At 37.0% G+C, this 12348-nt stretch overlaps 1 protein-coding gene across 2 annotated transcripts in view; it reads left to right on the top strand.

Moving 5' to 3' along the window:
* The window catches only part of LAMA3 (laminin subunit alpha 3), a 299158-nt gene that overhangs the window by 261212 nt on the left and 25598 nt on the right, over positions 1-12348 (top strand). For both annotated transcript variants that reach the window (XM_051970336.1, XM_051970335.1), the window contains 11 exons: positions 720-874; positions 1282-1423; positions 1609-1711; positions 5631-5747; positions 5840-6019; positions 6956-7098; positions 8980-9153; positions 10001-10152; positions 10273-10435; positions 11346-11479; positions 11999-12143. In XM_051970336.1, coding sequence (XP_051826296.1) covers positions 720-874; positions 1282-1423; positions 1609-1711; positions 5631-5747; positions 5840-6019; positions 6956-7098; positions 8980-9153; positions 10001-10152; positions 10273-10435; positions 11346-11479; positions 11999-12143 — 1608 coding nt within the window. The remainder of the gene's footprint in view (positions 1-719; positions 875-1281; positions 1424-1608; positions 1712-5630; positions 5748-5839; positions 6020-6955; positions 7099-8979; positions 9154-10000; positions 10153-10272; positions 10436-11345; positions 11480-11998; positions 12144-12348) is intronic.

Here is a 12348-nt window from a genome sequence, read left to right as displayed (position 1 = left end):
TTCATTCTCAAGGTGAAGTCTTTTGTGACTTCTGTAGTTGTTAATACCCTCTCCCTTCCTTAAATAGTATTCCATTTATTTAATTGTGTAATTCAAATTCCTTCAGGTAGGGTTTTCTGTGTGTAGTTCCTTGTATTTGTCCCTAAAGGATTTTTCACACAAGACCTGATTAATAGATTTATGTTAAAAAAGGATATTGGAAAAAAAGGAGTTCAGGGTTGATACAAGAATTATTGGAACTTCTTTGCTGCTGGAAGTCAGTGGCAATGGCTATTAAATGGAAAATTGCCTAGGTGATGATAGCCTTGTATATTTAAACCCGGGCTTTTAAAACTTTTTCCATTCATGACTCCTTTTTGCCTGCGAAAATTTTACATGACCTCATGTATATGAATTTATAAAATAGATATGCAAATCAAGCACTTGCTGATAATAAATTATAATTTTGCAACCCCCACATTTAGGTATGAGATCCCATGTGGGATGATGACCCACATTTTAAGAAGCTGGAATTAAACAACTTCCCACTTCCCCTCTGCCCACCCTTTAAAGAAAATGTTATTAAACCTGCAGCTATCTCATTTATAGAGTGCTAGATCATTTGACATTATACCAGGTCAGTAAGAGGGCATGTTTGAATACATGGAAATATATTGGAAAACAGGAATATGTTTATTGCTTCTAAGCATGAGTAATCTTTGCTCTCTTGAAAAAAACAGGACTATGAGAAGTTAGCATCCAGTTTAAATGAAGTAAGGCAAGAACTGAGTGACAAAGTGAAGGATCTTTCTCGATCGTCTAGCAAAGAATCCCTGGTGGTGGAAGCAGAGAATCATGCCCAATCTCTACAAAAGTTAGCAAAGCAATTGGAAGAGTAAGTATATAACACCCTTTTTTTTTTTTTTTTTTTGTAAAGGAGCATGCTGCATGAGGGCAGAGATGTCTCATGTTATAAGTGAAAACTTAATTCCCTTTGGTTACCAAAGGTTGGGTAGTAGAGATGATGCTATTCGCATTTTTAGCAACATCAAACACTATAGTTATCAGTGTTTATCGCTGAGTTTCTCTCTACCCCCTTAAGGTAAGAATTTGAATATATTTTGGAAGAAGAAGTAGCTATAACCTTAAACATCAATTTTTCTTTCCACTCTTCGACAATGCTTTAAATGTCAAAGGAGAGTATTGATTTTTTGGTGACCCCTCAAAAGGACCCTGGTTATTGGGCTTTTTGTTTTTGTATGCTTCCTTCCTGTCTGCATCTCTCTCCTCATGATGTTTCAGAATCAAGAGGAACACCAGTGGTGATGAATTGGTGCGTTGTGCTGTGGATGCTGCCACAGCCTATGAAAACATCATCAATGCAGTGAAAGCAGCCGAGGATGCAGCCAACAAGGCAGTGAGCGCATCGGACTCTGCCCTACAGGTGAGATTGCCCTGAGTTAGGAAAATCTCCCAGTGCCCTTCTGAGGATCTTCAGGGATTCCTGAACACTAGAAAGCCAGCTTAAACTTCCAAAGAGTCAAAGCCTGGCCAGATGAAGAAAAATATTCATCTCCCTTATCTTGAGGATTTACATTGTGTTAAGGCTGACAGATGTTTTCTTTGCAGACTGTGGTGAAGGGAGATCTGCCTGGAAAAGCCAAGATTTTGAGCTCCAACAGCGATAAGCTACTAAGGGAAGCAAAGACCACACAAACTAAATTGCAGCAAGGTACCCAGATATTCAACAAAGCATGGGGAAACAAAGGGACTGTGAAGTGGGGTGGGAGGTAGGAGGAGAGATAGAAGGAGAAGATGATGTTTTTTAAATCAAGAAGTCAATGAAGTTGAAATTTTTCTTGATTTTTATGAATTTGTCATTGTCATTCAGTTTCTTGTCACTATCCAACCCTTCTGCACTACCAACATACAATTTTTGTTGTTGTTTTTCCCATAACCAGAAAAAACCTGTTGTAAGTAAATATGTCATGTAGACTGGAGGAGTCTATACTAGATTGGTCAGTGGTCTGGCTGAGAATTCTATTTGTAGCAATACCAGTGGAGAGAAAAGTAGCATATCAGAATATTGACTTCAATTCAATTCAGTAAACATTTAGTAGGCATCTGCTGTGAAACAGTCACTGTGCTAAGCACTGTGGATACAAAAAGAGGCAACAAACAATTCCAGCCCTCAAAGCGCTTACAATCTAGTGGGGGAGATTATCTACAAAGCAAGCTACATAAAGAATAAATAGAAGATAATTAATAGAGGGAACCATTGAAATTAAGAGGGGTTGGAAAAGGCTTCTTATAAAAAGTGGAATTTTACTGGGGTCTTAAAGAAAGCCAAGGAGGTCAGTAGTTGAGGCAGTTACTGTGCTACATTCTGGGATAGAGATACAGAAGTGATAAAAAACTTATGTTTCATCTGATAAGCTGGGAACTGACTCATAGCTAAGCTAAGATCTTTGGTCCTCACTCTGAAGGAGAAAAGAAAGAGCTCTGGACTCTCCCCTTAACTGTGATATTAAGCAACTCACTTAATTTTTCTGAGCCTTCAATCCTACTATCCTTCTTTTTCCAAACTTCTCTCTATTCAGTTGCCAAATCTCATCCTTTCTACCTCCCTTTTGCATTTTGTCCCTTGTCTCCACTGATACAGTTATTACCTTAGTTCATGCTCTCATCAGCTCTTACCTAGATAATTCCAAGAGCCTCTTGTTGATGTTTCTGTCTCAGATCCCTCCTCACTCTAATCTATCCTTAAGGATGTTGTCAAAGATATCCCCTATTCAGTCCTCTCCAATGCCTTCCTGTTGCCTCCAGGGCTAAGTTTAAACTTGTATAGATGTTAAAAGCCCACCACCAAGCCCAGCCTATCTTTCCAGCCTCATTGGACATTACCACACGCTGTACTCCAGCCAAACCAGCCTTGGGTCTGATTCTCATACAGATTGTGCCATCTCCATGTCTGCATTCTCTATCCAGTTGGACCCAGGATTCACTCCCTTCTTTCTTTATCTTCATATAGAATTTCTCTCTTCCTTTAAAATGCATCTCAGGGGGAAAAATAAAATGCATCTCAGGAATCAGCTTTTGCACAAAGTCCTTCCTGAGCCCTCTGATTATTAATGCCTTCCCACCAAAGTAACCAAAGTATATTTAACTTCCTTGTGAGACTTGTATTTGTTCTCTTTATATTTTGCTAAATGTATATGTATATGGAGGCAACTAAGTGGCCCAGTGGATAAAATGCCAGGTTTGGAGTCAGGAGGATTCATCTTCCTGAGTTCAAGTCTGGCCTCAGACATTTACTAATTGTGCAACCTGGACAAGCCACTTAGTTTTGTTTGTCTCAGTTTCCTCATCTGTAAAATGAACTGAAGAAGGGACTAGCAAACTACTCCAGTATCTTGTCCCCCCCCAAAAAAAACCCAAATGGGATCAAGAAAAGTCAGGATGCGACTGAACAACAAAAATTATATAAGCCCTTGTTGTCTCCAGGATTAGAATGTAAGCCCATTTAGGGTAGAGACTATATTCATCCTTTATCCTTGTGTCCCCAGCCCCTAGCACAATTCCTGACATATACTAGTTATCTTATAATTACTTGATGATTGATTCACTTCATCATCTGCCAAATGGGTTTAGAGTATAACTGTACTATCTACCTCATAGATAATAGCCTAAATTCTCACAAGTTATTTTATCATGTATATGATGGAAAACTACATGCATCCCATATATGTAAATTATTTTTAAGAATCACAGAATCGCTTTAAAAACATTTGAGTCTGTAGAAATTTAAAACTATTCTCTGTATCCCAAAGCACTATCCTATAAGGCATAGAGTTTTAAAAGCATCCATTTTACCTGTGGAAACTTGATCTTCATGTTACTCATAATTTTTATTTTTAAAGTAAAGGATGCTGAGAAAAAAAGAAGGGCCCCATTCCATCTCTCCTAGAATCTGAAGATCCCAGGGAGTATAGTATGAAAATCATGTTTTTTTATTTTTTCCCCCAAACTCACACAGCTATATTGCAGTCATTCTAAGTTCCTAGTTCTCCCTACTTTTCAAGCTCTTTCAGGAGGTATCATGTATTTTCTACTTTGTGATTTTCAGAATTAGATTTCAATATTAGTTTTCTCTGAATCTCTCTTTTCTCAGGTCTTAATTTAATATTTTGGAAATAGAAATTAGTACAACTTTAAAAATTCAATTAAACAAATCTTGTGAAAACTATGATAACTCAAAGCTTTCTCCTTGTTTTCCCTATCACCGGGTAACAGTGTTACCATCCAGATGATCTTGGCAATTTCTTTTCCTCTCTGGATTGCTCTGAATGATTTTGTATTCGGGGTAGGGTGGGGGATTGGAAAGATAGGGAAAGGAGAAGGGAGAGAGAAAGAGAAGAGGAAAAGGGAAAGATTTTAGGAGAAATTAAAAAGAAAACTATACACATTAATGAAAACTTTAATATTTGAGTTATATGAAAAATCCCCTGAAAGTAGGGACTCTTTCATTCTTTATTTTTCTAACTTTTGGTGTATAACACTATGTTTAATATACAGTAAACCTTTTATAAATTCTTGTTTATTGATAATATTTTAGTTTAATATTTATTTGAGTAAGATCCTCCTTGTTTATCCCCTGGCATCCTTTCTCCAACAGCCAATCAGTCAGTCAATAAATATTTATTAAGTTCCTACTATGTGCCAGGTACTATGCTAAGTATTGGAGATTATTAAAAAAGAGGCAAAAAGCAGTCTCTGACTTTCAGAAGCTCACAATCTAATGGAGGAAACAGCAATGTATGCAAACAGTGATATATAAGGAGGCTATGTATAGGAATAATAAACAGAGGGAAGGTATTGGAATTAAGAATAATTAGGATTTTTAGCTGGATCTTAAAAGTAAGCCAGGAGGTGATGAGGACTTCGGAGAGCATTTCAGACATGGAGACAGAAGCCATCCTGGGCAGACAGGAAAATAATGTCCTGTTTAAAACTTTTCTGCTTGTCTATTTTTATAGCATCTATGGCTCTGGTCTGTGCAAAAAAGACTAATGTCTTTGTACCTACATATATATGGGCATTTCAGCCAGGATGTTCTAAGATAGCTACAATTTAATAAAACCCAGAATGGTTTACACATATTATCTCATTTACCCTCACAACAACCCCTGGGAGGTAGCTGCTATTATTATCCCCGATATAATAGTCAGAGAGATAGATGCTCTTATTATCCCTGTTTTATGGATAAGGAAACTGAGGATCAGAGAGGTTCAGTAATTTGCCCATGTTCACACAGACCAGATTTGGACCCTGACTCCAGGTCCAATGTTTATTTGCCTTCTCTCTGTCTCTATATTTCTTTTTTTTTCTGTCTCTTTCTTCTCTCTCTTCATCTTCCTTTCCATAGATTAAATGTATAAAAATTTCATATGTCTATATATAATTTTTCATATACAAATATGTATATACACATGCATTCATGCACATATGAATGATGCTACATAAATGCTTACTAAGATAATCACTGCAACTGATGTAGGTCCAGGCTGAGCTGTACTAACTCACAGGCATCAGATATCATCTGAATAAGAGAATTTAAATGCCACAGAGCCATGTCTTTCTTTTTATTTTAGACATCAGACCAGCTCTGGATAGCCTGCGGGATACCTTGGATGTTGTTACAACAAAGAAGGGCTTGATACAGACAGACCTCACTACTGTCCAAGATGATCTCCGTGGGATAAATCGAGGTTCCTGACTGGCTCAGTGTCTCTTTTTACCTCGCTCATTTTGGTGAATGTTTCCCCAAACGCTCATTCTGCCCTTTCTTTGCTTGCCTTAGATGATATTGATAGTATGACCAGCAATGCCAAGAGTTTAATCAGAAATGCAAATGACATTACAAGCGGTGTGCTGGACGGTTTGAACCCAATTCACACAGATGTGGAAAGAATTAAGGACACCTATGGAAGCACACGGAGTGAAGACTTTAATGAGGCCCTGAGTGATGCAAACAATTCAGGTACCAGATATTCTCTTCTGACCATAATAAATCACCTCTATCTTTCATTGTTATGTACCTTAGTACCTAACATTTGAGGTTTTCCGAGGAGCTTATAAATCACCCCTGTCTCTTGTTGCTGTGTACCATTAGTTTGAAGTTTCCTTAGGAGCCTGATTGCAAAAACTGAAGTATCAGAGTGACAGAATCTTCAAATATCTATATTGAGAATCAATTTCTTGAAGTAAACTCCTTCTACAAAGAGAGGGTTACATGTTGCTACAGTTAAACAAGACAATGGTTCTCAAAGTATGACCCCCCAGATACCTAGGGTCCCCAAGACACTTTTAGGGGTTCCACGAATTCAAAACTATTTTTATAAGAATATTAAGATGTTTTCATTTCTAATGTGTTAACATTAATAGATATAACCTACACAAACAAGAGTTCTGTGAGTACCTCAATAATTTTAAGGGTATAAAAGGGTTTGAGACCAAAATGTTTGAGAATCACTGAAATAAGGGAACCTAATCCTGAATAAAAGCAAAAATGGGTATTTTCCTTTGTCAATACAACTCTTTCTGGTGTTCCCTTTTATAAAATAAGAAAGATTAGTGTTCTCATTTCTCTTTTCCTGAATCTCCCTCTTCCCCGAGTCCCAGAAGTGATGAGTTAATTATTAATAAAACAATAGAACAGAAATACAAACACAAAAAGTTTATTTTTATATTATAGTGGTCAAGAGAGATTTAACATGTAGGTTAGAAATTGAAAAATCCATGAGGCAAATAGAAGGTACGTGACCTGCCAAGCTACATTGAAACTGATTCATCCTGACCATTTTTCCCCGAGTAATCAACACCGACAATAAGGACTTCTATATTTAACCTTCTAATAGCTCTCAAATTAAACATGGTAACAACTTTTTTTCCCTCTCTTCTCTAATTACATCAATAGTGAAAAAATTAACCAGCAAGATACCAGATCTCTTAAGCAAGATTCAGAGTATCAACCAACAACTCTTACCACTGGGCAACATCTCTGACAATGTAGACCGAATACGAGAACTCATTCAGCAGGCCCGAGATGCTGCAAATAAGGTACTCCTTTCACTTCAACAATGGCTAACAAAAGTTAATGTTCCATTTTTATTAGAGAGATCATTCAAATCCAAGTTTGTCAGAAAAGGAAGCCTTTCCCTGGGAGACAGTTTTGAAGTGAATGCTGAAATAATAATCTGCTCTTACTGACTTTCTTTTGCTCAATGCTTAGTACACTTAAGTAGTAGTAGGCACTTAATAGTTGATTCCTGACTGTGTTTTTGTGGGATTCCCTGATGTTCCCATGACTCCTCTTTATAAAAGTGCACAATGGCATAAATTAATTCAAGTTAATATGAATTATTTCTGAGAATTTTGCAACCCATTCTAAGACAGTTGGAGAATCAGAACTACAAAATCCAAGAATGGACATCATAGAAATAAAAACAGAATATTTAATTGTGAGAGCATCCTAAAGTCTAATAACAATTCCTCCTAGGCTTACAAGTATTATTCTAACAGGAAAACAAAAGTGCATCCAGTTTAGAAATCTTAGAGGAAAGCAAAAGAATTGGAGAACGTCTTTCAAGGTTTTCTGATGTCGTGTTCTATACCCCTGTTTGCACAACGGACTCCAAGAAACTATTCACTCTCCCATATGTGCCCTATAGCTTTTCTAGTGCTGTCCATTGATTAAAATGCCCATCTACCCTCCAGCTGGTGAACTTCTAGTCACCCTTAAAGTCTGCTTCAAACCTGGCATGTGATTATCCTGTCAATAATGAACTTGGCAGCCTTTTCCCCATTTAACAATTGATATAAATTCTTTGTTCATGTACATTTTGTGGTACAGGCATTTATGTGTTAAATGCCCTAATACAAAAGATAGCACAGAGTAGAAGAGAGAACCAGTCTCAGGAGACCTGTGCTCAGATCATTAACATCACATATGCTGACCATATGAACCTGGGTATATTAATTAACATCTCAGTGTTCTAGCCAGCTCTACTATTATAATTACATAGAAGGTTTTGACCTAAATTTGGTGAGGGAGTTTCATCACTCAGGGAATAGTTTATACCAAGGAAATCATATTCCTCCATAGAGCCCAAAGTCCATGTGAGAGCTAGGCCTGACCATATCTTATCTAAACTTGTTTAATTGACTCAAGAATCTAACACACTAAGTATAAAAGGCCCTTAATCATTATTTGTTGAGTTGGGCTGAATAAATTTACAGTTCATACATATATTGATTTATCCTCCAATGATTTTATTGTCATCCGGACAATGTTATTTTTTGAGTAGTTAAAGAAGGCCTGGATTTTTCAGGTCACTATGTTGAAATGACCTTATGCACCCATGTTCTGTATCTTCAATAAATAATGAAGTCTAACTTGCAGTTTAATGTATTAATCAGAGAACTGTTCTTAACAGTAACTTTAGGAAACTTACCCCATAGATGACAAAAGGGTTTGACTGCTTTATTGCCAGATTGTGAAAAATCTGCATGATTTAACAGGCTAGGAGGCTTCAACTTCCCTGTGCTCTTTACCACAACAGTTGTAGTCTTCGGTGAACAGTAATCAAATTTTTCTAATGGACAGCTAGGTGGCACATTGGGTAGCAATGGGGCTTAAATCAGAAAGATTTATCTTTTTGAATCCAGATCTGTGTCCTCAGACACTTAAATAACTGTGGGACTCTGAACAGGTCACTTAACCCTATTTGTCTGTTTTCTCATCTGTAAAATGAGCTGGGAAAGGAAATGGCAAGCCATTTCCAGTCTCTTTGCCAAGTAAACTTCAAATGGGTCATGAAGAGTGAAAATGACTGAACAACAGAATGGCAAATCAATTCTCTGAATAAAAAAGAATGAATAATTTTGCCTATTCATATTTTTCCCTTACGGTATTTAATATTTCTTTATTACATTCCACAGGTTGCTATTCCAATGAGATTCAATGGCAAGTCTGGTGTTGAGGTTCGACTGCCAAATGACCTTGAAGATTTGAAAGGGTACACATCTCTCTCTTTGTTTCTTCAAAGACCTGAATCCAGAGAATATGGTGGGGATGAAGAAGACATGTTTGTCATGTACTTGGGTAATAAAGATGTAGGTATCTCATTGACACTTGTCTTTTTAGGATATAGGCTATGTTTTTTAGCTGTCTGAGTTTCACCACCACTACATGAAACACTACAGCCCCTACTCATGATCCTCTTGACCTATCCTGTGGGCTGGCTCTGAGACCCAAAAGAATGCCCCTTAAAACCAAGGGTCTCCTGTTATTCTATTATCCCATATATCTAACAGCCTTTTCTCCAAATCTCCAAATCCGTCTCTGCCACTGTAATTTCTGCCACATCTGCCATGGTGATCTCAAGGCATCAAGGAAATGAAGAGTAGTTCCTATTTACAAATGGTTTGAGGACTCTGGTCCTAAAATATCCACCAGTCTTTCTTTATATTTAGAGATACCAGGTTAAAGAGAAAACCTTACTCCTCCTTTGTAGTTAGTGGATATTAATCACTTCTCTACCTACTAAAAAATCTTACTTTTTATCCAGTGTTTAAGACCATATATCACTGAAATTTGCATAATTATCTTTTTAGAGTTAATATTAATTTTTAGCAATGATTTTCATTTTTCTGTACTTTGACATTGTTAGACGTGAAATGGATATCATAGGAAATACCTAGTTGAGAATGTCATTTGTTAGAGAGCTATTTGAAATACTAGAATTATTTCTGGCTATCATTGGGGGACATCTATTTTCAAGTTCTCAAATATCAACATTTTTTTTCCTTTCTCCTTTATCATATTTTGAGTTCATTTTACATATGGCACACATTTTTATTATATAAGATTTACTTGTGTTTATAATGAGTTTTCTTGGTCCCAAGAATGGGGGACAATCAGTGTTGGAAATTCACTCAAGTACTTTTTAAATATCTTTAGGCATCGAAGGACTATATAGGTATGGCAGTAAGAGATGGCAAACTTGTATGTGTCTATAACTTGGGAGACCAGGAAGCTGAGATCCAGATGGACTCAATTTTGACTAAGAGTATAACTCAAGAAGCAATTATGGATCGAGTGAAATTGCAGAGGTAGAAACTTACACTCTTCCTATCCTTCTTTGCCCTAAAACACACTCCATAAATGTTTCCTATTCTGAGTGCCTTGGAAGAGTCTTGACTTTTTTTTCCTATAACTTCTTTATTATTTAGGATCTTCCAGTTTGCAAAACTCAGCTACTTTAAAGAAGCCACATCCCATAAGCCAAAACCTCCTGATTTCTATGACATGGATAGTGGGAGCGGCGACATTCTTCTCAATTTGGATCCTGAAAATGTTGTCTTTTATGTTGGAGGCTATCCATCTAATTTCAAGGTGAATACATGTGAAATTCCAAATTAAGGTAGTTGTTTGTCTGAGTTTATATAAAAGTTCTTTTTATAATGAGCTGATTTTTCTCAGTAACAGTCCTGATGTCAGGACCTCAGACTCTTTAACACTTATTAGCTGTGTGATTTAGGTTTAATCCCTTAATCCCAATTAACTTTTAAAAGACCAAAAAACATATAAACAAACAAATAATATATTTTGATTGTTCTGGTACAGTTAAGCTATTGCTATAGTGGAAAGCTGGCCTGAAAGCCAAAAAGATCTGAGTTTAAGAACTCTGTAAAGTGGTGTCCTGCATTGGGAGAACATGTTTCCTCATCAGAAAAGTTTTTTTTTTTTTTTTTTTTTTTTTGAGGGAGGGGATAGCGGTGTTAAGGGGAAGGTGAGTCTGGTAAGGCAATTGGAGTTAAGTGACCTAGCCGGGGTCATACAACTAGTAAGTGTTAAATGTCTGAGGTCACATTTGAACTCAGGTCCTCTTCACTTCAGGGTCAATGCTGTATCCACTCAGCCATCTAGCTGCCCTAGGAAGTTCTTTACCAGTAAAGTCACAGGTTGAGTTCCTAGATTGATTGTCACTAGATCTTCCCATGCTTGGAGTGGTAGATCTGCAGTCAGAAAGAAATGAATTTAAATGCAGCCTCAGATATTTACTAGCTGTAGGATCCTGGGAGGTCACTTTATCTCTGTCTGCCTCAGTTTCTTCATCTATTTGGATGATAATAATAGCATCTACTTCCCTTGGCTGTTGAGTTTCAAATGAGATAAAGGGTTTTGCAAACTTTAATGTACGGTGTAGATATTAGCTGTGTAGCTACAATCCATTTATAGCTAATGATCCCAAGTGCCAACTACAGTGGGTTTCATCAGGGGATTTATGTTTGTTTTGTTGCAGCTTCCTCGTGAACTAAATTATCCTCCCTATAAGGGCTGCATTGAATTAGATGACCTCAATGAAAATGTTCTAAGCCTATACAACTTCAAAAAGACTTTCAATCTCAATACAACAGAAGTGGAGCCCTGTAGAAGGTAAATGAAGCATAGGAAAAACAAGAGGTCTTTACGATGGTCTTTCAGTGTCTACATCACAAAGCAGGGATGCCATATAAGAGATGCTGTTTATTTTAATTGCCCCCTTGGGCTTTTTTTCCTTCAATATGGAAGGGATTAGAGAATTCTAATAAATGACTGAGAATTGGTCTATGCTGTTTATGTGCCCAGATTCATCATTTCACAGCTCTGTACCTAGATCTTTGGTTACTCCTCCACTTGTCCCCCAGATGTAATTTTGACAATTCATAATAATAAAGTGTCTGTGTGAAAGAGACATTGCACAGTTTGGTTAGCATCTCTCTTCCACAGAATCTATCTAGAAAGAATAAACAGCTGCATCCTAACAGTCTCTGTTTCCTCTGTAACAAGATGGCAATACTTGCAGTACAGATGCCCTGCTCAGTTCCTCATACATTCATTCATATGTCCTATCAACATGGCTATTATGTATTTGTTAACTTGCTGCCCTGTCTTCTGATGTGATTTTATTTGAAGGAAAAAGGAAGAGTCCGATAAAAATTATTTTGAAGGCACAGGCTATGCACGGGTTCCAACCCAATCCAACACTCCTTTTCCAACCTTTCTACAGACAATTCAGACCACCGTAGATGAAGGTTTATTGTTCTTTGCACAACACCATGTAAGTCAAAATCTGATATCAAATACTGCCAAATTAATCTATTACAAATTATTGACTCCAATGTGCTCCATCTTTGATGCATAGTATATGTGTAACCCTAGGCAATTCACTTCATCTCTCAGTGCTCCTAGAGTTATCCAGAATTATATGTTGCTGAGCAAATGTTGATCAACATTGGTAGAGTTACCTTCTAGGGAGTTCCCAA

This window comes from Antechinus flavipes, chromosome 1 (assembly GCF_016432865.1).
Source record: "Antechinus flavipes isolate AdamAnt ecotype Samford, QLD, Australia chromosome 1, AdamAnt_v2, whole genome shotgun sequence".
In the NCBI taxonomy this organism is placed as follows: domain Eukaryota; kingdom Metazoa; phylum Chordata; class Mammalia; order Dasyuromorphia; family Dasyuridae; genus Antechinus; species Antechinus flavipes.
The sequence above is the reverse complement of the archived record's forward strand: the minus strand, read 5'-3'. Positions and strand labels throughout refer to the sequence as shown.